Source organism: Panthera pardus, unplaced genomic scaffold, assembly GCF_024362965.1.
Source record: "Panthera pardus isolate Hobbes unplaced genomic scaffold, ASM2436296v1 HiC_scaffold_22, whole genome shotgun sequence".
In the NCBI taxonomy this organism is placed as follows: domain Eukaryota; kingdom Metazoa; phylum Chordata; class Mammalia; order Carnivora; family Felidae; genus Panthera; species Panthera pardus.
This window is the reverse complement of record NW_026526788.1, coordinates 77097256-77124046: the sequence shown is the minus strand read 5'-3', so window position 1 is coordinate 77124046 and position 26791 is coordinate 77097256. Positions and strand designations below refer to the sequence as shown.

The 26791-nt window shown below is 40.2% G+C and overlaps 1 protein-coding gene across 8 annotated transcripts in view; it reads left to right on the top strand.

The window, feature by feature from the left end:
- Nucleotides 1-410: 410 nt before the first annotated feature.
- Nucleotides 411-26791, top strand: part of ATE1 (arginyltransferase 1) — a 157582-nt gene continuing 131201 nt past the window's right edge. For 3 of the 8 annotated variants that reach the window (XR_002082696.2, XM_019459638.2, XM_019459642.2), the window contains exons 1-8: nt 1029-1134; nt 3611-3674; nt 6483-6545; nt 10749-10852; nt 12606-12860; nt 18617-18849; nt 20660-20788; nt 21699-21827. Coding sequence is in view for 7 of the 8 variants with exons in the window: in XM_019459638.2 (XP_019315183.2) it covers nt 1029-1134; nt 3611-3674; nt 6483-6545; nt 10749-10852; nt 12606-12860; nt 18617-18849; nt 20660-20788; nt 21699-21827 (1083 nt within the window). In the remaining variant the exon portion in view is untranslated. Of the gene's footprint in view, nt 619-1028; nt 1135-3610; nt 3675-6482; nt 6546-10748; nt 10853-12605; nt 12861-18616; nt 18850-20659; nt 20789-21698; nt 21828-26791 lie in introns of those variants that run through there. The other 5 variants (XM_019459641.2, XM_019459643.2, XM_019459644.2 and 2 more) reach the window with 5 other exon arrangements.

The window sequence follows — 26791 nt, the reverse complement described above, 5'->3', positions numbered from 1 at the left end:
CTCTGGCAGTTGTTTGCTTTAAAAACATTGTCTTCAATTCACCCACGACAGCTATTCACAGAACACCTGCGAGTATACTTATTCTATTTTGGCACTTAAGTGAGTACGTGCTGGTTTGGAAGCTGGAGTTGGCTACCCACATGGTGGTCAGGGCGGCCCGAGATGGTTAACTTTTAAACTGAGACCTGCAGGAAATGACTGAGTCACAACCTCCGGCCCTCAGTTTCCCCATCTGTAAAACGGAGCTGAAGATGCGCGGTTGTAGGAATGCTTGGCGAGGAATTATGCAAAGATCCGGCCCTAAGTCGGGGCTCGAGGGGCACGACTACCACTTTCGCTAACATCTCCGGAGGCCCCGGCCCCAACACGGACCGGGACCCCGAGGAGGAGCTAGGGGCGCGGGTCGGGGCGCTGGGACGCAACCGCCAGACCTCGTCCTCCACTCCTCCCCGCCGCGGGCCCCCGCGCTCCGCCGAGGTCGGCCCCGGGGCGCCGAGAGGCGTGGCCGGCCTCGGCGGACCCTGGAGGCGGCCATGGCCTCGGTGGTGGAGTACAAGGGGCTCAAGGCCGGCTACCACTGCGGCTACTGCGACTCCGAGGAGGGCAAGGTGTCCTGCGGTGAGTGTCCCCACGGACGGGGCCGGCGTGGCCGCCTGGCGTCCAATCCCCGCACCGCCCGCCGCGCCCCACGCCAGTCCCCGGCCCGGGAGCGCACAGGCCCGGCGCCCCAATTCCCGCGTCCCTCTCCCACTCGTTTCTTCCCCGACTGGTTCCCTTCGCGCTCCTCTCTCCTCCTCACCCTCACCGAAGATGGCGGTCCAGGTCGGAGAAGGAACGGAAATAGCGGACGGCTGCCCTCGGTCAAGATGGCGCGGGCGGCGTCAGCGTGCGGGGTTCCTGGGGAACCTGGCCTGCGGGCGCCCGAGCAGCTTCGCGCGCGCCTCGGGGACTCCCGAGCGGCGCGCTGCATTGTGGGGTGGCGGCGGCGGGGCTGGGCCGAGCGGCGTCGCGCTTGGAGGGCCGGGGCCATGGCTTCCTGGGCAGCTCTTTCGCCCAGCATCGTGGAGTATTTCGAGGGCGAGGACTCCTACCGCTGCGGCTATTGCAAGAATGAGTCGGGCAGTCGCTCCAATGGTGAGCGGGCCGGCGGGTGGGGGAGGGCGTCGCGGCCTCGGGTTTCCGCGGCCGGCCGGCCGGCGGCCTCGGGGGTGGGGGGTCTCGGCGCTCTCGGCCCCTAGGGACGCGCGGCGGCGGGAGCCCCCGGCCAGATCCTGTCTCGAGGAGGGTGTTGCGGAACGCTGCTCGCCGGGGAGGGCCGTAGCTGTCACAATTAAAAACGAATCTCCGCTCTGATTCATCAGGGAAGCATCTGGGTGCTTATCCTTCACACAGGTGGTCGGAAGTGCGGGATGATGATGGTCTCGCCGCAGCCCGAAGTGTGGCAACAGGTGCTCGTCATCCACCAGTAGGACAGGGTTAAATATGTGACAGCAAGCAAGCCATGCCGGGGAGCATTGCCGAGTGGTCAGTCCCGCCGGGGCGGGCCTCTGAGTGCTGATGCTGCTGTGGGATCATCCCCGGTTTTAAGTGCAGAATGCGGCGTGTCGGGTGGGCTGTTTGTGTACAGGGAGACGTGTGTGCATACGTGGGCGGGGGCATCTCGATAAAATGCGTCTGGAGACGCCGGTGACGGACCGTAGACGCTGCTGGCAAGGGAGCCTGTTTGTGTTAATGCGTTTGAAAATTTTACCAGGTGCTTGTTCATATGCCTTATCGTTCCTCCACCCACCCCCAGAACAACAAAGCCAGCTCACAGTTTTGTTTTGTTTTTTCTTTTTCCCCCATCATGGTTCAGGTTTCTTCCGGAAGATTTGTTTGTAAACAAAAACAGTATGTTTATATTACCTGCTGTGTCGTGCATTGGCAAGCATAGAATCTTTTATTTTAAGAAATAGTGCATCATGGTGGGAAATGGGAAAGCTATGAAGATACACGTTTAGGTAGTTTCCGTTAAAAATATGTATAAATGTCCTACAGCAGGGCAATGATGTGGACGATTATGGTGTGTCCGTTTACTCATTAGTTGAAATGGTTCATTAGATGTTTGTGGGTAAGAGGAAGTAGAATGTAATATAATGCAATCATTTGGAGTGATGGTTATGAAGAGCTAAGCAGAAAAATGTTTAGAACGTAGGGTTAGACGGAGAAAAACAGGATGCAAATGACATGTGTGACAGGATCTCTGGGAGGATGAAAACCCAGGGGGAAACACACCAAATGGTGGCAGTGATTGCTTTCGGGTATTAGAGATTTCCTCCTCATCTTTTTCAGAATTTGGTATTCTGACTATAGTATGTGTGTAATAAGCACTTTACATTGTGTGTTTAAAATTAACATATTCATAGATTCTTCATTATTTTCCCAGTAACTTTAATAAGAGGAAGTTGATTAATATAGATGTCCTTTGTTTAAAGTTCTGTGGAAGAAATCAGTTTTCAGCCTTTTCACCTAAAGAGACAACTGTAAATTTCCATCGTATTTATTTTAGTTCTGATGATAATCTTTACTATAGGGCATAGCACCTATTAAGTAGGTTTTATTATTCCTATTTTTATAGATGATGAAATTGAGGCTCATAAAGTAATTCAGTGTTAATGAGCACCTGCAAGGCTTCTGGACATTTCTGTTTCTTAATACAACCTGTGCTATCAAGCGTACCTCTGTCTTTGCATACTTCTTTTTAAAATATTTTTTTAATATTTATTTATTTTTGAGAGCGACAGAGACAGAGTGCAAGCAGGGGAGGAATGGTGGGGGGTGGGGGGGGGGCAACACAGATTCTGAAGCAGGCTCCAGGCTGTCAGCACAGAGCCCGATGTGGGGCTCAAACCCACGAATTGTGAGATCGTGACCTGAGCCAAAGTCGGACGTTCAACCAGCTGAGCCACCCAGGCACCCCTGTCTTTACATACTTCTGATGCAGTTTGCTGTTTACGAGAGAAACATTTATTTTTCTATTAACATTAATTCAGATATACCTTTTAATGTTTTTTCATGGTTGCATCATGAATTATTCCATCATACTGATAATGTCCTCTGTAATCACTTTTTTGTTCCTGGGCATTTCGATTGCTTTCAGTTTTTATACTTAAAAGGAATACTGCTGTATACTTTTGTTCTATTTTCAACATCCAAGACTATGCTAAAAACATAATGAGAATTAAATGCATAAGAAAACATTTGCTTTCCAATTCTTCGGAGGGGACCAGCTTAATAAATTATCGGGGATATTATTATGGTTAAAGGTGTTGTGTAATCTGATCTCAGGGAGGACCTTAAATTTACGGTGTCAAAGAGACTATAGAGTAATTCGGAATTCAAACAAATCAAAGTGATTACATTTATTTTTAAGATTAAGGTAAATAATTTTTTTTCATTTGTTGTGTATTATGTCACATGGTGTGAAGTATGTGCAAACTTTCATTTTTCCAGTGTGAGCTAGATTTTTTTTTTTTTTGCTTCAATATTCACATTTAGAAAACGCTTTGAATTAAAAAAAAAAAGTTCAACCTGCTAAGATTAACTTGGTACATGGCACTTACTTTTTCAGGCATGTGGGCACACTCCATGACGGTACAGGATTATCAGGATCTCATAGACCGAGGATGGCGGAGGTAAAGGTCCTTCATACAAAAATGCTTCTCTTATTACTCCGGTTCTTCTTATAACTAGAAAATGTTGTTCGCCTGTGAAATGTTTTCCTGTTGTTGGAAAAAGATTTAAGACTTTTTTTTTTAAATGTTTATTCGTTTTTGAGAGAGAGAGGGAAAGCAGAGTGTGAGTGGGGGAGGGGCAGAGAGCGAGGGAGACACAGAATCCAAAGCGGGCTCTGGGCTCTGAGCTGTCAGCACAGGGCCCGATGTGGGGCTCCAACTCACGAGCCGTGAGATCATGACCCGAGCCGAAGTCAGACACTTAACCGACTGAGCCACCCAGGTGCCCCAAGATGTTTTTAAATTATATTTCTTTATGTGGTGATTCTGCTGTCTCTTCTTTTAAAGGCATTTATTAGGAGCACCTGGGTAGCTCAGTCCGTTAAGCATCCGACTCTTGATTTTGGCTCAGGTCATGATCTTGCAGTTGTGGGATTGAGTCCTGTGTCGGGCTTTGCACAGTCAGCGAGGAGCCTCCTTGGAATTCTCTCTCTCCCTCTTTCTGCCCCTCCCCCTGGTGCACGTGCTCTCTTTCTCTCCAAAATAAACAAACATTAAAGAAAGATGTTCATTAGGAGAACTTCAAGCCTACATAAATGTAGAGAGTATGTTCTAATGAACTTGATGTAGCTATCAGCAGGCTTTGGCAGTCGTTAAGGTTTGTTTTGCCAGTCTTGTTTCGTCAAATCTCCTTGCTCCCTGTGGTGGTGTGAATGTTCGTGTGTCATCCCTCACAACCCCCAAGTACATCTTTTCAATCCTAACCCCCGATATGATGGTATTGGGAAGTGGGCCTTTGGGAGGTGATTAGGTCAGAGGGTGGGACCCTCACGAATGGGATTTGTGCCCTTGTAAAAGAGACCCCAGAGAGTTCCCTTTCTTGCCCCTTCTGCCATGTGAGGTTACAACAAATATATGAACCGGGAAGCTTGTCTTCATCAGACATTAAATATGCCAACACCCTTGATCTTGGACTTCCCAACCTCCAGAACTATGAGGAATACGTTGTTGTGTTTATAAGCAACTCCCTCTGTGGTATATTGTTACAGCAGCTTGAACCAGCTGAGATGCTCCCTCCTCCTCCACAAAATAATTTAAAGCAATTTAGGTATCCTGTCAATACACCTATAATAGATACGTTTCTAAGAGAGGATTCTTGTTTCCTTTTTAATGTATTTATAATACCGTTACCATACTTTACAAAATTAATAATTCCTTGATGTCATCTGTTACTTAGTTTTGATTAGGTTTCTACTAGTCTCAAAAATGCCCCTTTTTAATAGTTGGTTTATTTGAATCAGGATTCCATTAAGGTTTACACATTGCCTTTGATGGCTAAGATTTTTTGGTAATTATTTTTATATAGATAATTTTAGAGTATATAAAGTTTTTTTATGTAAATATAAGCAATGGTAAGGGCCTTGTGCCAATACTACCCAAAAGATATGGGATTGAGTGCAACAAATGAAACTTCATAGCTTTCTTTAAAGTTAATCATGAGACCCAAAAAGAAGATCTGGGTCAGATGTTGAAGGATTTTGTATGCCATGATGAAGAACTTTTTTTTTAAGGTGGAAGGGGAGCCATTGAAAGCTTTTATGTCAGAAGTGTGATGGAATTTGTGCTTTGGAAATGACCATTCAGATCGTAGAGAGGTATTTGAGGGGGTGATTCTGAAGGCAGAAAGACCGGTTCTAAAGGTCACTGTACGGTCCAGATAGGAAATCGTCCTCTCACAACGATGCCGTCATCATCAGTGGCTATAGGTTAGAAGATAGGTAAAAGAGGATGGAAACAAGGTACGGTTTAGAAGTAGAAAGCTTACTGACGGGATATAGAGGTGCCTTAAAGGGAGGAATTTGAGATGACTCCCAGGCTTCTGGGTCAGGAACCGAACTCATGTGTGTTTGCTTGGATGGCTGTAACAAAATACCACTGACTGGGTGTCTTAAACAACAGGAATCTGTATTCTCACAGTACTGGAGGCTGAAATTTCCAAAACCCAGGTGTCTTCAGCTTTATTTCTTTTCTGGAGACCCTTCCTTGGCTTGTACGTTGCCGCCTTCTTGCTGTGGCCTCATGGGGTCCTTTCTATTTGCATGTATGTCCCTGGTGCCTGGTGTCTCTTTGTATGCCCAGTTTCTTTTTCTGATATGCACACCATTCAGATTGGATTAGGGCTTATGTTAACTGTCATTTTAACTTAATCACCTCTTTAAAGGCCTTCTCTCCAAATATAGTCCCATTCTGAGGTAGTGGGGGTAGGGCTTCAAAATATGAATTTTGAGGGGACAGAATTCAGTCCATAAAGTCATGGCTCTGCCATTAACCAAGATCCAGAAGGCCTTGAAAGGATTGGGTTAATTTTGGGCTTCGTGGCCCTAGTGCACATGGAACCCTCAAGTGTGGATATCCTAGGCTATGACACGTCAGGGTCCCCACATCCTGAGCAGTTTTCTGTGATTGCCTTTGTGGTATTGAGGATTGGTGGTGGGTTGAGGCCTGGAAGGATGGCAGGTGATGCTAAGAGGGTAACTGAGGTGAAGAGGCTTGGAGTATGTACGTAAAGGTTTAGGAAAGGAAAGGCTGGGCTCTGTCCTTGCTGTGCCAGTGTTGCAAGATTGCTTAGTTCTGAGGAGTAACTACATCTATATGTTTTTATGTTATCGATCAGATTTTTACCGTAATTAATTTTGTGCCCCTGTACTAGTCTGCTTTGGTACATGTGAGAAACGTATGAGACATTAACAAAACATTTTTCAATTTTAGAAGTGGAAAATATGTGTACAAGCCTGTCATGAATCAAACATGTTGTCCCCAGTACACGATAAGGTAAGAAAGAGGATCTGTCTTGTATAATTTTTTTAGTGGCACCTTGCTTTTTTTTACATGTTAACTTTTGTCGTAGGTAGACATCCTTTATAAAGAAAAGCAAATGAATTGTATCTTTTTTACATACCAATGCTACATTTATACGTCATCAGTAGCTATTAATAATTCATGGTTTGGGTGTAAGTATGATATAAAAAAGTGTACTATTTAGTAGTCTAGTCAATGATTCTATGACATATTATGAAAATACCAGCAAATACTCTGATTACTTTTAGGTATCAAATTCTTTATAAAATTTAGCTTAGGGCTTTCCACATTCTAGTGTAATACTAGACGTCGTGCTCATATTCATACAGTACTATAGGATCTGTAGAAAGGGGCGGGGGCTGACATTTAATCTGCCACATGTATTCAGAGTTGTTTTCTTCATTGTAAAACTTAAGCTAGAAAGTCTGTTTTCCTACAGAGTGTTTGCTTAACCAGCAAACCCCAGCATAACATGGAAGGATTTAACCTTTTTAGGTTCTAAAGGTCCTCCTCTTCTCCCTTGTTGTCCTCCTTGCCTTCCTCTTCTTCTGGTAGAAAAAAGAGAAAGCATGTTATCGTTGTTAAGCATTTGAGTACAGTTTCAATGTAAATATATTCTCTAGATAAAAAAAGCAAATGTAGTTGTATCCATCATGTTTTGGCTGGTCTTCACACTTCTGTCCCATCTCTTAATTTGTTTTGGGGTTGAAGACTGTTTTGACAATCTGATGAAAAGTTATAGATCCTCTCTGCAACAGAACAAAAGGGAGAGGGGCCTGGAGGCAAGAATACGTAACATTTTGCATATTAATTTTAGGATGACCATAGACTCCCGAAGTTCCACCGATTCCTGGTTAAGAATCCATTCTCTTATCTAACTGATCATAGGACTGGGCAATAAAGAGAAGAGGTGGCTGTCTGGTTTGGTGACACCGTCTCACTTACACAAAGAATAAAATGACAGAATTGTGCTGTCCTCTTTCAGTTTTAGTGGTTATAAAGCAGTGACATCGTCAAAGGCAGAAGTCCTTTTCCTTCAAATAGCAATTTATTATTGGATTATGGCCAGGATTCTGTTTAAATTAAGTCTGGAGCTGATCAGCTTGAACCCTGAGACTCTCTAATCAGAAAATGTCAATTTCAGTGGGTTAAAGAAAAAAGACAAACCTTCTATAATTTATTGGGTGCCTCTCAGTGCCAAGCACTGTTCCAGGTACATTGATTGCTTTTATGAAAAGGGACTCAATTAACATTGCAAAACAGAGCATGAAATCAAACATTTCCTGAATTGTTATCCTCTACACAACTTCGTTATATATGATGACACTATGGAGTCATTTTGTATATTTACTCTTCTGGGTTTTTTTTTTTTTTTTTTTTTACTTTGTTGACTACAATAGTTATAATAAGACCTAATGTAAAGGCAAGGTGATTATAACCTATGGCATAGCTTCTTGTTAGAGAGAGGTCAGGGGCTGCCCAGTATGTGAGTTTAAATGAGGATGAGCTTCCTTGACGATGATTTTTTTTTTTTTTTTAGTTTTTATTTTTATGTAAAATTATATGCTAATAATTAAAAAATCAAACATTTCATAAAACGTATTTTGCAGAATTGCAGTCCCCTGAGCCTTGTTTCCTCTTTCCCAATACAGGGCACACTCAAATTTTTTAAGATTCTTTTGTTTTATCTTCTTTCTACCTTTTACTTGAGATGCTTATATAACTATATATCCTTATCTTTGGGTTTTTCTCATTATCTCTGTGTTTCTCTCTTTCAGAAATAAGGATTCAACTTTATTTTTTCTCACTATCTCTGGGTTTCTGTCTCTGAAAGATAAGGACTTAACTTTATTTCTTCCCTGTTCCCTTGTCACATTCAAGCTCCTTTTTGTCCTCATTGTCAACTTCCCAGCTTAGAAGTAGTGTAATTTTAAATAGGTGTAATCCCTTTGTTATGACCTATAAATACGCTTTACAGTTGAGTCATGTAGTGTGCTATGATTTTTCCTTCCTGTACGAGTTTTTGCTTTCCATGGAATTGATAATTGTCTTCTGTGTTTACATAGCCTTTTACGTACCCATCACCAGTTGATTTAGAAATGCTTCCGTAGTAGTGTAAATGTCGTCTTGGTACTTTCAGATGCTTCAGGTACTCTGTTGCTTTTATCTTCTTGATGAATATCTCTGTGTTGTCTTCTGACGTACTCTGATCTGGACAGGTTGTCTCTACAACTCCTGCATCACTGTCACCCTGGGATCTCTTTTTACTGCCATCGTGGGGATTCTCTTTGGATTTCTTTTTGGATCCTGTGTCTCCTATCTCCTGACCTCTCTTTCTTGGATTATTTCCTCATTTTCGTGAAGCACATTTAATAGCTTTCTGAGGAAGAGTGCCCGAGAAGTACTTTTTAGACATTGTACATTTGAAAATGTTTTAATTCTCTACTCGAACTTATAGTTTGGCTGGGATATGGAAGTGTAGATGGGAGGGGCGCCTTGGTGGCTCAGTCGGTTAAGCGGCCGACTTCACCTCAGGTCATGATCTCGCACTGCGTGAGTTCGAGCCCCGCGTCGGGCTCTGTGCTGACAGCTCAGAGCCTGGAGCCTGTTTCGGATTCTGTGTCTCCCTCTCTCTGACCCTCCCCCGTTCATGCTCTGTCTCTCTCTGTCTCAAAAATAAATAAATGTTAAAAAAAAAAAAAAAAGTGTAGATGGGAAATAATTTTCCTTAAAATTTTGAAGGCTTTGCTCCATTGTCTTACTGCTGTTAAGTCAGGTAGTCTTCTGATTCCTGTTCCTTTGTGGAGAATGTTCTTTCTTTGGGGAAGGATTTTTTGTTCCCAGTGTTCTGATGTTTTCTGTTTGGCAGTGTCTGTTTGCATCCATTACACATGGACTTATGTGGCCCTTCTTACCTGGGACCTCCTTCCACCATTATTCTTCACTTCACGGACATTTTCTTTATTTTGTTGGTCTTCTTCCCTCCATTTTCTTTCTTCTATTCCATTATAACTGCTGATGATGTTTTTATTCAGTTATTGAACTTAAACATTAATTTCAAAATAATTAAAAATTAGAGCGATCCTCTAATTTTTTTTCTCTTCAGTTTTCCATCCCTTTTGCTGTATCTTTTGGAAGATTTCCTCAACTTTATTTTCCAAGTCTTGTTTAAATTTTAACTTTTTCTGTTATGCTTTTTCTTCTGGGAGATTTTTCTTTTTGGACACTCTCTATTGTTTTGTAACCTCCCATTGTTGTGTGGCTGTAATAGCTAAAGAGAAATAAGAGAGTGTTCTGAGGATGTTTTTATTTTGGGGGCTCTCTCCTTCCTCTGTACTCTGTGTCTTCCTAGTTACCTTCTCCAGTGTTTTTGGCAACGTGTCTTTGTAGAGTTTCTCTCCAAGTATCTGGTGATTCTCACTTTATAGTGGAGAGTGCCTGAGGACAGTATCTTGGGGTCTGATCACATTCTGGAGAGAAAGTGCCAGTTTTTGTGGCTGGGTTGGGGAAGTGGCTTGGAAGTCTCAACATTCAGGATGTAGACTTTAGACTTTTTTCTAGTCCAGTTCCATTGCTTTCCACTGTGCTTGTATCCTCATTTAGGAGGCCCTGTTTTTTTTTGTTTTGTTTTGTTTTGTTTTTTTACTCTTTTCTAAGTTTGCAACTTTCTTCTGGGTTGTGTAAGGAGTTGTGTGGGGAGGAGTGGGGAGGGCATCAGACATCTAACTGCTTCCAAAACAGACTTTCAAGAGATTTTCTATTTTTAGACCTGCCTTCACACTTATCTCCTGAGGTATCAGGTATCACCGGTCTCTAAAATTTTTAGGGGTAATGTAGAGAGAATTGGTTGTCTTTCTGGCTTTTCAACACTCTTGGCTTAGGATTTAACATTCTTTGGTCTACGAAGTCAGTTACTACTTATACCTGTGCTATCCAGCTTCCAACATTTCTCTTTTTTTTTTCCCCAGTGATTCCTGTCTTTTTTTTTTTTTTTCTAATTCCTTAACGTAGTTTTTTAGTGAGATTTTGGGTGGGACTAGAGGCTACATCAAGCCCTGTCTTTACCCAGAAATCCCAGGCATGAAGTTTGCCTCACTGTACTAGATACTGTCCAGAACTCATTTTATTTCTTCATGGTTTGAGTTCACTTTTTAAATATTTGTTTTGCTTTCCTAGGTGCCGACCTTTACAGTTTCAGCCATCAAAATCACACAAGAAGGTTTTGAAAAAAATGTTGAAATTTCTGGCCAAAGGGGAAATTTCCAAAGGAAATTATGAGGGTAAGATGAGATTGGGTCTAAAAACTCTTTATATTGATGTTGATTTCCAAGGTTCTTCCTTCTGGCTCTTTCTGAAGTAGGGATGGGGGTTCTTGCCATAGTCAGGCACTACTGTTAATCTGAGGATGGTGATTGTTGTTAGTGTTGCTGGTACTGTTGCCATTGGCCTGAAGGTCAAGGGTATGAGGAATGTCTGTTGGGGAAAGGGAAAATGTAGGAAAGTTTTACAGCTCTTGTGATTTCCTAGAGTTTATTAGAGCTTAAGCTTTCACAGTACTTTGACAACTTGGTCCTATAATACCTTGTGAAGTACAGAGAAAGTGGTAGAATGTCTGAGAAACAGATGCTTAGGTACCCCTTGCACAAGACTACACAACCACTTTGAATGCTGAGTGAAGCCCAGGTTTTCTTTGAGGAAGCCCTTCAGTAAATCATTATATTGCTTGAAATTTTCTTTTTTGTATGATAAACTTTGAATTGTGAGTCCGTTTCCTAAAAGAAATTAACTTTGGTTTACAGATACTTGCTTTTTCAGTTGTTTCAGTATCTTGTCTTTTCTTTTTTAAAAGTTTTCCTCTAGGCCATGCCTAATCGATGAGCATAATTGGGAATGCCAGCTGTTGTTAGAGCTCTTTCTCACATCTGCCCTAGGAAGTGTCCAACCCTGGGAGCCTTCCTCACTTTTAACTTGTTAACTTTTAACTTGTTAACACTTTTAGCTTGTTAATACATCCCCAAGTATGTTTTCAGTGCCAACAATGTGCCAGTCCCTGTTTTAAGCACTGGCGATACAGTGGCCAGCAGGCCAGGGAAGTTCTTCGCCCTTGGGCACTGTCCTTAACGGATTAAAACTCAGGACATCATGGAGCAGACTTGGCAGAGCTGTGGGCAACAAAAAAGCCTGGAAGGCTTACAGGGTCTAGAGGTTCAGGGACAATTGGGCATTGGGGACATCAGAACTTTGGTACAGCTTTGATTAGTATTGTCTGTACATAGTCTTAAAAACTAAATACATTTTGTTGGTTGGTCAAAAAGTTATTTCAGTGGCTGAAAATCATGTTCTGAGTTTCAAAAATTAATATTCAGATAAGCCTTGAAGTGCCTTCCATTTATAAATTGATGATTGCCTGTCTTTATACATAGCTTTTACATTTGGCTCTTTATTTGACTTGTTACAGACTTCTAAATTATTTGTGTTTGTAACTTATAGGAGTGATGTACTCATTAGAGTAGAAGGGTAAATAGCTATAAGAAGAAGACACCAGCATGCGATGACTAACAAATGCTAGAAGTCTGTTTGTTTCCTCGTGTGACAGCCCATTGTGGGTGTTTCACATTAGCCTACAGTCTGCTCTGCGCCCCCAGCCATTCTGGGACTCCCTTCAACATGTAGTTTCCAAGCTCACGCTGGTTTTTACTAATCCAGTCAGTGGGGGGGGGGGGGGGTGGTGGAAGTTCAGGGTTACAAATTACCTTTAGAAACAAGTGAGGCCAAGTTGAACCTATCAGTTTTGGTTCTGTTCCACTGGTGGGAACTTGGTCACAACTTGCAGACGGACTGGGGTGCATTCCCTTGCTTGGGTGCCACAGTCTTAACTACAGCCCTGTTACTTTGGAAGGTGGGAGAATGGACCTGATGCACACACCGTAGTCTCTACCACATCAGAAAAAAGGGGCATTTTGTTTTTACTACGTGTATCTTAATTGCGTCAGATGGCATGGCTGATAGACTTTGATTTTTTCTGATTTGTAGATGATCCTATGGAGCCCACCATGGAGGACACCGTTGCTGGTGACTTTGGATTAATAAATAAATTGGATATACAGTGTGACCTTAAAACGCTCAGCGGTGACCTCACAGAGAGCTTTGACAGTGAAGAAAAGAAGAAAGGAAAAAGCCCAAAGAAAGGAGAATCTAATGAATTCATTCAGTCGCAAGATATAGAGGAGAAGTTGGGCTCTGGTGAGCCATCACATCCAGTTAAAATGCCCATGGCTCCTAAGCCAGGTAGGGCAAGTTTGCTCTGTGGCCTTTTTAAAGTCCTAGTGATTTTCTTTGTGCTTGGAACATTGTAGCCCTTGGGCTGTCTCATCAGCTAAAAATATGAGTTGTATGAAATCTGTAAAATCCCTGTTTTGTACAACTTATTATTGCCTGGATTTAGATGGACAAATCACATATTTTAAAAACTGCTATTTTTAAAAAGCCTGAAATAATAGTTTCATTATCTCCCAATACACATATTTTTAAAGAGTGCCATTTCTTACTACCCTAGGAACGTAGAGTTTGAGAATCGCATTTTTACCTGTGCAAGGATGTGGTGCTAAACATTTTTATTTTTGGTGTGAAGTAAGACAAAGTAAATTTTAGGTATTATGTTCAAAGTACAGACATTATAAAGGTCTTTAGTTTATTATTAGATTTCTTTATGTAATCATAATGAATTTTAGTTTAAAAATTTCCAGATTTTGATATTTTACTTCACCTTTAGTAAGGTCAGATTTTTTCCTATACTTTCACTTGTAAAATACTTAGGTTTTAAAATTTTATCCAACTTTAAATGGGTTTATTTGTGTGTGTGTGCATGTGTTTGTATGGTTTTTTAATTTTTCTTTTTTCTGTATTTACTTTTAAAAATGTTTATTTTTTTAAATGTTCATTTATTTTTTTATTTTGCGGGGGAGGGGCAGAAAGAGAAAGAGAATCCCAAGCAGGCTCCGCACTGTCAGTGCAGAGCCCCATGCGGGGCTGAGTCTCACAAACCGTGAGATCATGACCTGAGCTGAAATCAGGACTCAGATGCTTAACCAACTGAGCCACCCAGGCACCCCTGTGTGATTAAAAAAAATTTTTTTTAACATTTATTTATTTTTGAGAGACAGATAGAGACAGGGCGCCAGCAGGGAAGGGACAGAGAGAGGAAACAGAATCCAAAGCAGGCTCCAGGCTCTGAGCAAGCTGTCAGCACAGAGCCCGATGTGGGGCTCGAACCCACAAACCGTGAGATCATGACCTGAGCTGAAGTCGGATGCTTAACTGACTGAGCTACCCAGGCACCCCACCCCCTGTATGATTTAAAAAAAAAATTATTTCATAAAATGTCAATTTAGATGTTTATGTTTCAGTTCCTGAATTCTTATATTTATTTATACAAAATGATCCAAAGGAGAGATTTTTATTACTGTTACGGTTTTTCTGTCTAAATCCTATTAATGCACAGAAAACTTTGTTTTGGGTTTTTTTTAAACCTCTATTTATTTTGGCGGGGGTAGAGAGAGTGCAAGTGGGGCAGAGTTGGAGACTGAGGCTCTGAAGCAGGCTCTGCATAGACATCAGAGAGCCTGATGCAGGGCTTGAACTCATGAAACATGAGATCATGACCTGAGCCGAAGTTGGATGCTTATCCAACTGAGCCACCCAGGTGCCCCATTTTGCATTTTTTTTGAATAGGTATTTTTACGCAAGGCTTTCATGGCATTTAATTGGATGTCAACCTGAGATTTCATCCTAACTAGTAAGAATAGTCCAATAAAATATTCTGAATGGTTTAGATAAATTTCTTACATCTCTTACTGTCTTAGGTGATAGGGCCAGTTCTTTTATTATTTTAGTTGTTTATTATAAAAATTACAGTTTTTTACATTTTTAAAAACTTCATTTTGCATCTCTATAAGATTAGAACTTTCAAATACGTACTCACAATAGCATTATTACACCTAAGTAAAATTCCGTAATGATACTGAATATTCAGTGTTAAAGTTTCCAGTTTTTAAGTATTTGTTTGCATCAGGATCCAAATATGGCCACATATTGCAGTTGGTTGCTATAGTTAAAAAATCTCAGTAGATCTTTCATTACTCCAGCCTTTTTATTTGCACTTTATTTGTTGAAGAAACTGGGTTGTTTGACCTGGGTTATTTGACCAACAGTTACATCTACAGTGCAGTTTAACATGTTGCCGTACCTGCCTGTAAATTGATAGTTGGATGTAGAGCCTTGATCAAATTCAAGATTAAATTGTTTTTGTTTTGTTTTGTTTTGTTTTTTTTGTCTTTTGGCATTTTGGTTTTCTTTTGCTTTTTTGGAGAGAGAGATGTCTTCATCAGATTGGAGTTCCAGTTATTTATTTGAGGATGGGTAAGGTTAGTTCATGGGTGGTGGGATGTTCTTTCAGGAGACACATAATGTCCGGGTGCCTCTCTTTCTGTTAATGCTAGTAGCTGTGGACCAATGTTCAATGCCTAAATCCGTTCATCCGTTAGATATTTTAAGTCTGTAATTCATTTTTCATTTACTAACTGGATACTTCCATAAACAGAACCTTCTCATCCACTTGTCTCCCATAAGAACTCCCAGCAAAGGCAAGAGGAATTCTTGATTCTTTCATTTTGTGTCATCCATTTTACAAAATAACCACTTCTAACAGTGAGTTTTAAACACATTTGCCATGTTTTAATGCTTGCTCCTGTGGGAGTTTCTCTAAGTTGGCTTCTGGTTTGATAAAATGTTGGTAGTCTTAGCAGCTTTCTATGACATGATGCTCCTGGAACGTCTTGTACAGCCATTTCCCCAAGAAGCCCTGGTTTCTTTTAATGGAAAATGGCATTTGAAGATCACCAACTAGACCAGAGGTGACCACTATTGTTACTGGCTTGGTTATTGTTTTCTAGGCTTTTTCCATGAACAGACTTAATAGGTCGTGTGGTCATATTGATATTTCCAATTCAAATTCAGGACTGTTATTGTTTTTACGTGTTTGTTTGCTTGTTTGACATTGGATCTTCTTTCTTCCACACTTAGAAACCTTGCTCTCAAGGACAAGGAGAAGGGTAGAATTAGAATATCACAGTTACCCATTTGCTTTACCCTACATTACACAACAGTTTTATAATAACAAAACTAACTTCTTCAGCAGTATGATTACTGGAACATTAAAAAAAGTTTGCACTTATTTTCCTTTTATATTTTTCAATAAAAATGTGAGATTATTTTAAAATGTAGGAAGCTTTGGATTTTGTCTAGAAACACGCATTTCCATTTTATTTACAAAATATTAAAGGTATATTTCCTGAAACTTAATTAGGAATTATGCGGGTCTGCTGAACTCTTTTCAAAACTCTTGGGACTAATCTAGGATCCTTGAGTGGTTTGAACATCTGTGGGTGCTGGGTTGGCACGGTGCAGTGATTTTATATTGATCTGTTTCTGTTCCATTGAAGGAGCTTCTTGCTTTGGGGGGATCTTTATTCCCATAAATAAGCTGAAATCCTAATTTATCCTTTGCAGTTCATATCATTATAGTACATACGTGTAGAGTAAAACAACCACAAGAAGGATTGCTTAGTCCAATGAATCCGTTAATGCAAAGCTGACGTAGGTGATCTTTCATAAAAATGGTGAAAACTTGTTTCTCAGTTCACTCTAGAGAATGTCATTTTGAGTAACTATTAGAAAATGCAGGATTCTTTTTTGCCTTATTACCATTTATGGAAATGCCTAAATAGGTGAACCATTGTAGGAATTGGTGATGCATATAATAGCTAATAATAATAGAAGACCCCAGTTAAATAGTAGGTATTGTTTTATGAGCTACACATGTATTGACTCATTTAATTCTCATGGAACTCCAAAGGTAAGACTGGTTATTGTCTTTCTTGTATAGACAAGTAATGTTGCCTCAGGTCAGCTAGCCAAGAGACAGGGATGACCTCTTGCGGCCCATGTCAGAGTGTATGCTCTTAACCAAATGCTGTTGTGCCTCTGTGAACAAATTTGAGGAAGACGCATTCCCTGGCCAAAGAAAATTAATTCTCTAAGGCAGTAATGGTTAATTATTGAGTCAAGTCTTTTGTTGCCTGGTTGTTAAACTTATTCAGAGTCTTCTTTTATGGGTAGATTTTGTTTTTATTTGGAAAACATGTTAGTGAAGTTGTAATATGGTTTCACTATGAATGAACTATTTTCTCATCAGATTAATTTTTTTTGACCAGCTCTTGGTCTCTAGCAAGTCTCTTAACATACTGGGTCTTAATTTTCTTTTCTATAAAATTAAACTTGCTGGTCTTGTAAAACTTCCTATTGCTTACTTTTATATGGTTTGTAAATATGTGTTTTAGGAATTTAAAGTAGCATTTTTCTTTATCTTGTTAATAGCTAAAAAATTTACAAAGGTATGTTCATCGTTAGAGAATTTGAAGAAAAGAGAACACTGCAAGGAAAAGAGCAAGAAAAGTCCTTTCTTTGACTGTTAACATGGTGGTATATTTCTTTTCAGGCATTTCAATAAATATTTTTCGTGTATCTATTTGTAAATAATTGGAAATCTTTTTTAACCTTGTGTAATGACAAATCCCTGAAAATTTCTGAAGCATTTCTAATGACTTTTTGATATTCTGTTGCTTAGCTGTTTTAAAAATTTGTAGGGGGGCCAGTCAGTAGAGCACGTGACGCTTGATCTCAGGGTCATGAGTTCAAGCACCATGTTGGGTGTGGAGTCTACTTAAGAAATTGAAAATAAAATGAAAATTATATAATTATTCTATTGGGCATTTAAATGATACTGAAGTTTTCAGGTGTGTTCATTATTTGCCTCTAGCTCTTGATTTTCTCAGCACAGAGTCCTTAAAGACAACTTACTGGATGAAAAGGCACTCACTAAAATTTGTGGTTTATTGTAGTTAAAATATTTATTTATTTATTTATTTATTTATTTATTTATTTATTTATTTATTTAAGTTTACTTATTTTGAGAGAGAGTGCACAAGCAAGGGACGGACAGAGAGAGAGGAAAGAGAGAGAATCCCAGGTAGGCTCTGTACTGCTGGCTCAATCCCAGGGCTCAATCCCATGAACTGTGAGATCATGACCGGAGCCGAAATCAAGAGTCAGATGCTTAACCGGCTAAGCCACCCAGGCGCCCCTGTTTTAGTTAAAAATTTTTATATCTTTAAGGCCTTTCAGTCTGATACTTGCTCTTTTTTTTTTTTTTTTTTTTTTTAATTTATTTTTGGGACAGAGAGAGACAGAGCATGAAGGGGGGAGGGGCAGAGAGAGAGGGAGACACAGAATCGGAAACAGGCTCCAGGCTCCGAGCCATCAGCCCAGAGCCTGACGCGGGGCTCGAACTCACGGACCGCGAGATCGTGACCTGGCTGAAGTCGGACGCTTAACCGACTGCGCCACCCAGGCGCCCCGATACTTGCTCTTTTAATTGAAACAAAAACTGTCATTAACTGAGCTGAGCTAATGAGGCCCCTCAGTTAGATGGAGAGACACAGATCCCTTCAACTAAGCAAGAGTATTTTTTCATTAAAAAACCTGCCAGAGTGTTTTCTGGGATCAGTATTCATTTACACCCAGGTCCTAAGCGTTTGTTTATGTCACAAGTGCTTTGAGAGAAATGTCCCTCAGAAATGTGCTGGAAACATTCATGTCCTGAAGCAGAAGATAATTGATTATGTTTTTTTCTACTTATAAAGACAGAGAAGTGGATGAATATTAAAAAAAATTGTTTTTGAATTTTCACCAGTAAAAGCTGCCTGAAAAGTTTCTGTGACTGTTTATTTTCTTTGACAGTTCCTGCTTCTAAGATAGGATTTTAAGATAACTTAGAGCTCTACACCAGAATCTTCTGAAGAATCCACCTACAAAGCTAACCTAACTGTTGAAATGCTTTGGGCCTAGTTCTGTAGAATCTTTGAGACTTGAAAAAAACATTTCTTGAGTCAATTGTGAGTGGTCTAATATTTTGAAATTGTTTTTAGGCAAAGGAGCAGATTTGAGTAAGCCTCCCTGTCGAAAAGCAAAGGAAATCCGGAAAGAAAGGAAAAGGTTAAAACTGATGCAGCAGAACCCGGCTGGAGAACCTGAGGGTTTCCAGGCTCAGGGTGAACCACCGTCTTTGTTCCCACCAAAGGCTAATAAATCCAACCAGCCCAAATCGCTCGAAGATTTAATTTTTGAATCTTTACCAGAGAATGCATCACACAAGTTGGAGGTACTTTGGAGGGTGTTTTATTTTATTTTGTTGTTGGTGGGTACTTTATTTATTTTCATTTGAGGTTCTACTCACCAGGTGATATTTTGCTGTTTAAATAATGGGAAATTAAAGTGAATTGGGATGGAGTAGCATTTGTATTTGCTAAGTTGATTGCTACTTGAGAAAACCCCCCTCTTTTTTTTTTAAGATTTAAAATAAATATTTTAGGCAATTTGGCTACTAAAGTTGTGAAAACAGTTCCAGTTTTAGCATGTTACTATGTAAGGGACTCTGGCTTTTTGTATCCCTTGATTGAAATTTAGTAGTGAAAGAGATAAAATATACTATGTCAATTTTATCTTTGGTAGTTTTGGTTAGATAGTGAAGGAAATCACAGTAGGCAAATCTTTGTTTTTTATCCATTCTAATATTCTGATCTTGACCAAGGCAACAAATTGTATGACATATGCAAGCCAGCAATTAGGAATTAACTAAATAGTACTAAGTTGTACTACTACAGTCCTTTCTCAGTAATTCTCTCAAACCAATATAGGCATAATACGAATACTTTTAGAATATTCCTATTATTTTTGACTTACATTTCAGATTAAGTCTACATTTTTCGGTATTTGGTATTCATTTTTTTCCCCTAAAACATTAACGATAATAATTTTGTTCTCATCAGTAACTGGGCAACCTTTGAATTTATAGCTTAATATTGTCTAAGTGTATTACTAAGGACCTGCTATTAAGAAATTAGCTTTAATGCAATCTAAACCTTAGGATGATATATATTATTAGACTTAAGTCTTAACTATGTTATAATTCCTTAGCTGTTCTGATTTTGGTATTGACACTTTCTCCTTCCCAAATTAAAAAGAATTGAACCCACTACTTAACGTATTTTAAGAGGAGTCTTTTCTCTTGTGATCATAAATAGTAATGTGTTCAGGGCACCAGGCCCATCTAGCATGTTGTACAGTAGGAGGCTTTTTAATTTTTTAATGTAATGATAGCTAGGATGGGCAGAGATTTTTTTGTCCACTGTATGACCCTCTTTTTATGGAGAAGAATTACTTCTTATGGCACACATGAAAATTTTCTACTTAGCCTTTTTTATTGCACTCGATTTTCTGTTTTATTATTCTGTTTTGCTAACACATTTTAACTGGTTAGTAAATAGTTGATGTTAAAATAAATCGACTTTACTGTATAATTACGGTTTTTAACTCCTCCTCATTTTACGTATGAGGAAACTAAGGCACAGAGAATACATTTATTTACTTGACCCAAGATGGTGACGTTAAAATTTGAGTAGAAGAAACTTCACTTTAGAATCTTCATTCTTAACTCTGCCATGAAGTACGAATACTTTGTGAGGGTTGTCTTTCACCCTTACAAAAAAATTTTGTAAATTTAGAGTTAGCGGTGATGCATGAAGAGCGTCTAAAAAATGTGTTCACATATTTTTGTCTTTCTGACTGATTTACTGAAGGTGGGTTGCATGCAACGAAACAAGTATTTATTTGCGTTTGTTTCTGGAGTGCCAGAAGCATTCTGCCATTTTACCATAGAGTCCATCTTCTGTGATCGGTCATAGACCTTAGTCTTCGAATCTTCCGCCTTTTTAATGAGTCTGCAAGTTGGAGAAATAACTTTTAAAAAAAATTTACTATCTGGTTGATTTTCAAGGTTAAAATACTATCATTGTTTATGCTTTAATATTTGTGTGGAAACATTTGGTTCTTTTTGGGTGGGAGTAACTGTTTTAATGCATGTTCTGTGGAATAAATAATTAATGAACATTGTTTTTTAACTCCTTCTGAAGGTGAGGGTGGTGAGATCATCTCCACCAAGTTCTCAGTTCAAAGCCACATTTCAGGAGTCTTACCAGGTCTATAAACGTTACCAGATGGTTATTCACAAGGATCCACCTGATAAGCCAACTGTGAGCCAGGTCAGCAGGCCAAGTGCGATTTTTTTGTGCAAATGGAACTTTCCCCTCCATTTGATATCATTGTATGAAAACTTGGTTTATTTGTGGTACATTTTATTTGTATTCAATTTGCAGCATATCTGCAATATGATAGGACTGTGGATTAATGGACATTCTGAAAGTGCAAATTTTACCTAGCACGTGTTGAGTGCCCGTCATGTGTAATTTCAAAGTGGAAAGTAACACGTAAAATGAGTTATCTTTATTCGAAGTAACGATGTTTAGATGTATTTATCTAAAAGTTAGTAATAAATAGAGCTCTAATTTTTATGATAGGCATACTTTGAACAACATGGTTAATATGCTTTATCTGCATGTAAAAGTCACGTATAAACAGAGTTCATAACAGCTAAATTATTCTTTATTGATGTACTACCCATACAGGACAGAGTGGAATTAGAAAAGTAAGATAGTAGAATTTTTTTTGAGATAATAGAATATTTTAATAGAAGTTCACATATGCTTATCATTTTATAAATCAAATTACCCAAGAAAAATCTGGAAGGGGAAGAATCTTAAAACACTTGATACAAATAGAGGAGACAAAAGTAGTGACCCTTATGAGCAACATTGTGACTCCATGCAGAGAACCACAACAGGTGGAAAGAGTGAAAAAGTAAAAAAAAAAAAAAAAAAAAAAAATTTGTCCTGGTCCATATGAGTTAAAAATTTCCTAAGTGTTAGTGTAAAGTTAGTGCTTGAGGCTCTGTGCCAATCAGCACGCCCCAGGGTTCCTTCATTTCATGAAAAATACCAGCGCTGAGCTTTGGAAGTGGATTTGCGGAGATCTTACTCTAGCCTCACCTTCAGAAGCATGTCATCAGGTAGAGATGTTTCAATAGCATTTGCTTGTATCTTCCTTGCTCTGAAGGTGAGGTTAGTACCTGTCTCCTTTGAGGACCCAGAGTTCAAGTCGTCCTTCAGCCGGTCATTTTCTCTATATGTCAAGTATCAAATGGCCATACACCAGGACCCGCCCGATGAGTGTGGGAAGACTGAGGTACCTTTTGTTAAACGTTTTTTCCTATCTTGATGAGGCTGTCTGAAGAAGCATAACATCGAACTTTGTTTTGCTGTTTTCTTATTTGTTAAGTAGAGCCGATCATACTTTTCAGTGTATGTCACTAAACTTTCGTGAAAACAGGTTCTATCTGTGGGTATGTAAGTCCCCCAGGAAGAAGGATAGGTTCTTATTCAGTGTTGTCTCTAAGAACCTGATGTAACGTGTTCCCAGTCATCTGGCTAAGTCAGCAAACATCACTGAGTGCTGGTTAGGTGACAGACTGTGTGCCATGGCACAAAGGGGAGAGTCTGTGCCTTTGAGGAGTTGATAATCAAATGGGAGAGATGGGCCAGTGAACAAACCTATGTAAACAAGCCAGTGGAAAACAATGAAATATGTTGAGATTATATGGAACATCATTTAAAGCATTTATTGAGGGCTTATAGTTTCCAGGCTGGAGATATTTAGATGAATGAGAAATCGCATAATTGTCAAAGAGGAGTGGATATATTAGAAGAAAGATGCCAACAGATGTGGAAGAATTAAATTTTGATTTTTTTTTTCGTTTGCTTTTTAATGACACAGACTGTTTTAGCTTAAAAGAGAGGATTAGTAAGACAGGAGTTAATGCTGTAATTTCCCTGAGAGAGGGCTGACTGCCAGGTCTCTTAGAACCTTACCTAGTTGAAGAGTGGTCTTCAAACCAACAGAATCCACCTGGAATGCAGAATCTGGGGTCTCCCAGCGGCCCTGCTGAATTAGAATCTGCATTTTTTTTTTAACATTTATTTATTTTTGAGACAGAGAGAGAGCATGAACAGGGGAGGGTCAGAGAAAGAGGGAGACACAGAATCTGAAACAGGCTCCAGGCTCTGAGCTGTCAGCACAGAGCCCGATGCGGGGCATGAACCCACAGACCGCGAGATCACGACCTGAGCTGAAGTCGGACGCTTAACTGACTGAGCCACCCAGGCGCCCCTAGAATCTGCATTTTGAATCAGGTCTCCAGGTGATTTGTATGCACCTTCTGGTTAGAGCAGCGCTTCTGTAAGTTCCCCGTTGAGACCTGCAGCTGCCTATGATTGTGTTTACAAACAGTAAGGAAATCTGCCAGGTCCCAGGACACTCCCTTTGATATTCCCAGGGCGTCTTATTCCTTCTGAACATTATTCCTTCCTATTACCTTGGAGACCCTGGCTTTGTGCCTGCTTGCTTACCAGGTACAGATGGATGGGCCATAACACAAGGACGTGATCCGATGTGTTTACTTGGTGAAGATTACTTTCCTGGAACTTCACCCACTTAGGCTTTAGGTCTCTGTGGAGTCTAGTCCTGCAGACTAGTCCATTGTTAAAGGCGTTCACAGCCTGATTGGGGCAACAGGTGGGTAAGCAGGTCCAGTGCCATTAGGGTTAGCTATTGGATTAGTAGAGAAAGCCGGCTTAGTGGGGACTGGAGGGTAAAGAGGTTTTTCTGAAGGAGGTGACATCTGAGCCAAGTCTTAAAAGATAGTAAATGTTTTTCAGGACAAAAGGGAGAAGGGTGTTCTCGGCAACAGAACTATATATAAGAAATATAAAGTGCCACCCTATGGAATATTCTTGCTAAAGATATTGATCCTGGATTACAGGCTTCTTTTTTTTTTAAATTTTTTAATGTTTATTTATTTTTGAGAGAGAGAGAGAGAGACAGACAGACAGCGTGAATAGGGGAGGAGCAGAGAGATAAGGAGACACAGAATCAGAAGCAGGCTCCAGTCTCTGAGCTGTCAGCACAGAGCCTGATGCGGGGCTTGAACTCACAAACTATGAGATCATGACCTGAGCCAAAGTCAGATGCTTAACTGACTGAGCCACCCGGGAGCCCCTTGAATTACAAGTTTCTAATTGTAATAACCAGTTCACAAAAAAATGAGGGATAGAGGATTATTTAAAATGACACCTGGGCACTTCTATGAGACAGATACATAATAGTGTTTCAGAAAAAGAGGGAGTGGGATGCCTGGGTAGCTCAGTTGTTTGAGCATCCAGCTCTTGATTTCAGCTCAAGTCATGGTCTTGAAGTTCATGGGTTCAAGCCGTGCATTGGGCTCTGTGCTGGCAGCATGGAGCCTGCTTGGGATTCTCTCTCTCTCTCTCTCTCTCTCTCTCTCTCTCATAATAAATAAACTTTAAAAAAAGAGGGAAATCTCTAGATTAAAAGTTATAAGCTTTAAAAAATACATAACTATAATGCCATCATCACCCAATAGAATTAATAGTCAGATCATCTAATGCCCAGTGGATGTTCACTGTTCTTTAGTTGTCTCAAAAGTGTCTTTATAGTTGGTTTGTTTGGCTCAGGATCCATGTAAGATCTATACATCACATTTGGTTGATATTCTTGTAACATCTTTTAATTGAAAACAACCTCTTGTTTTTAATAGCATTTTTATTCTTTTTTTTAAGTTTATTTATTTTGAGAGTGCGTGCACTGCCGTGCAAGTGGGAAGAAGGACAGAAAGAGAAGGAATGAGAGAATCCCAAGCAGGCTCTGCACTGCCAGCACAGAGCCCGATGAGGGGCTCGAACCCACAAACTATGAGATGATGACTTGAGCCAAAGTTGAATGCTTAACTGACTGAGACACCCAGGCACCCCCTGAAACTGTGTTGTTTATCTTAGAACTAATTTTGCTTTCTTCTATTGATACTTTTTGAAAATATAAGCAAATATGTATGTGTTATCTGTGTGTGTGATCTTTCTGTATATATGGTGTGTGTGTGTGTGTGTGTGTGTGTGTGTGTGTATACACATATCTCTGGTATGCGTGTTTTTACAACATACCAGTACACGCACAGGTATAGTGGAGCTAGAGAATTCCATTTCATTGTTGAGAAATGTGGTAAGACTTGATAGGCAACAAAAACCAAAGTTGAATTGATTTTTTTTTTTTTTTTAAGAAAAGATTTACAGTAAAACCTTAGTTTGCAAGCATAATTTGTTCCGGAAACATGCTTGTAATCTAAAGCATTTGTGTATGAAAGCGAATTTCCCCATGAGAAATAATGGAAACTCAGGTGATTTGTTCTACAACCCAAAAACATTCCTATAAAGATGATTACAATACTGTAATAGAAAACAAAATAATAAAATACAAAATACAAAGAAAAATGAACAAGTGAACCTGCACTTACCTTTGAAAACCTTTGTGGCTGGTGTGAGGGAGACGAGAGAGGAGGGTTATTGTGTAGGACGACTTTCACTGCCACCAACAAATCACTGCTATCGGTTGGTTCAGTGGAATCTTTTTCTGCATGGGGGCTGTTGTATACGCTCGTGTGGATGTTAATCACAGCACGGTATTAATAAACTCTTGTCATATACTGTACTTAATGTAACTGACGATAAGGCAGCAGAGGAAAGGGTCTGTGTCTGAAGGCAGCCTGACCTAGAATGAAGCAGAGCATTTCTGAGCTTACTCTTGTCTGGAAAGACTGTCCATAGGTGCTTTGAAGTGACAAAAAATACAGTAATGCCAGTTGTGAGTACCTTCCAGTGTTCTGAAAAATCAGTGATTTCTGCCAAACACTGCGTTCTGAGACCCGAGCTCTGAGCATGGGAGACGATGACCCACAATCCCGCAGTGAGAAAGAGAAGAACCGTTGGCTCAGTTGTGATCTTGTGACATTCAGCGTCACGTACTACTCGTATTACAAGACATCACTCATTTATCAAGTTAAAATTTATTAGAAATGTTTGCTTGTCTTGCGGAACACTCGCAGAACAACTTCCTCGCAGTCCAAAATTTTACTGTATTTGCATATGAAACAGAAGTTTTGGGAAAATACCATCAGTGTCTCCTGCTTGTGGTCTCCCGGCTCCCTTTCTTTTTAAGGGTTGACTCTCAGGCACATGGTGGCAGAGATGAATACTGCCAGTTTAAGGTATGTTGTTCTCACAGCGAGTGATCGCAGCAAAAACGTGCATGTTTTAACTTATTTCAGTAAGAAGTCCTGAGGAAGGTGCTCATTGGCCCAACTTGAGATGCGTCCTTATCCCGGGATCAGTCACTGTGACTGGGGGATGGAGAACCGTGGTCATGTGTGGGATCACGTGCACACTGTGCCCAAGAGCTGAGATGGAGGAGGGTCCTTATTTGAACACATGTTTAAAAGAGAGTGAAGGAATGTCTCCCAAAATAATGTTGGACGTTCCAAAATCCTGTCTGGTACTGAAGGTCCCTTTGGTGGCAGGCTTGTGCGGGAGGTTTTCTTCCAGAGTGCTGAGACTCGAGACAGAGCCAGCGAGGTATGCCGGGCTTGAAATATGCACTGGTAGGAAGCAGACGGTGTGGGTACAGCAGACACTTCGGAGGGAGAGCTGATGAGGATTTGGTGTTTGACTTGAAGGATGTTTGGGAGTTGGAAGTGGAGGAGAGGGACAAGTCCAGATTGATCTTTCAAGTTTCCAGCTTGCGTGATTGGGTAGATCGTGGTGACCTTATCTGAGATCAGAAATACAAGAGGAAGAAGAATTTGTGCGCTTTGGGACAGAAAATGAGTTCCAGGGTGAGTTTGAGAAGCAACTGACTGTGGCAAGATACTAATCAGAAATGAGCATCTGGCACTTACCATCCGGAGAGACTCCAAGGTGGTGTTCTGTGTTTAGACTTAAGGTGTGATCCAGGCTTTTAGAAAAAGGCTTTGTATTTTTTGAGTGGTAGATTATGCTTTCTCAATTTTGTTATATATTATGGGATAGCTCTAATGTATAATATAAGTGACGCATATTACAGGGTAGTAACCCATACTCTGAAAGTCGTATATATTTAAGAAAGATGAACATGGCATTTAATTAAAATCCTTTTATAGTACATTTTAATTTGAGTCATTTAGATCTGTATTTCCTTCTGTATGCAGTTTTTGTACATTTTTAATTTACATTCACTGCCATTAGTAGCCTGAACTCTGGGTATGTGAT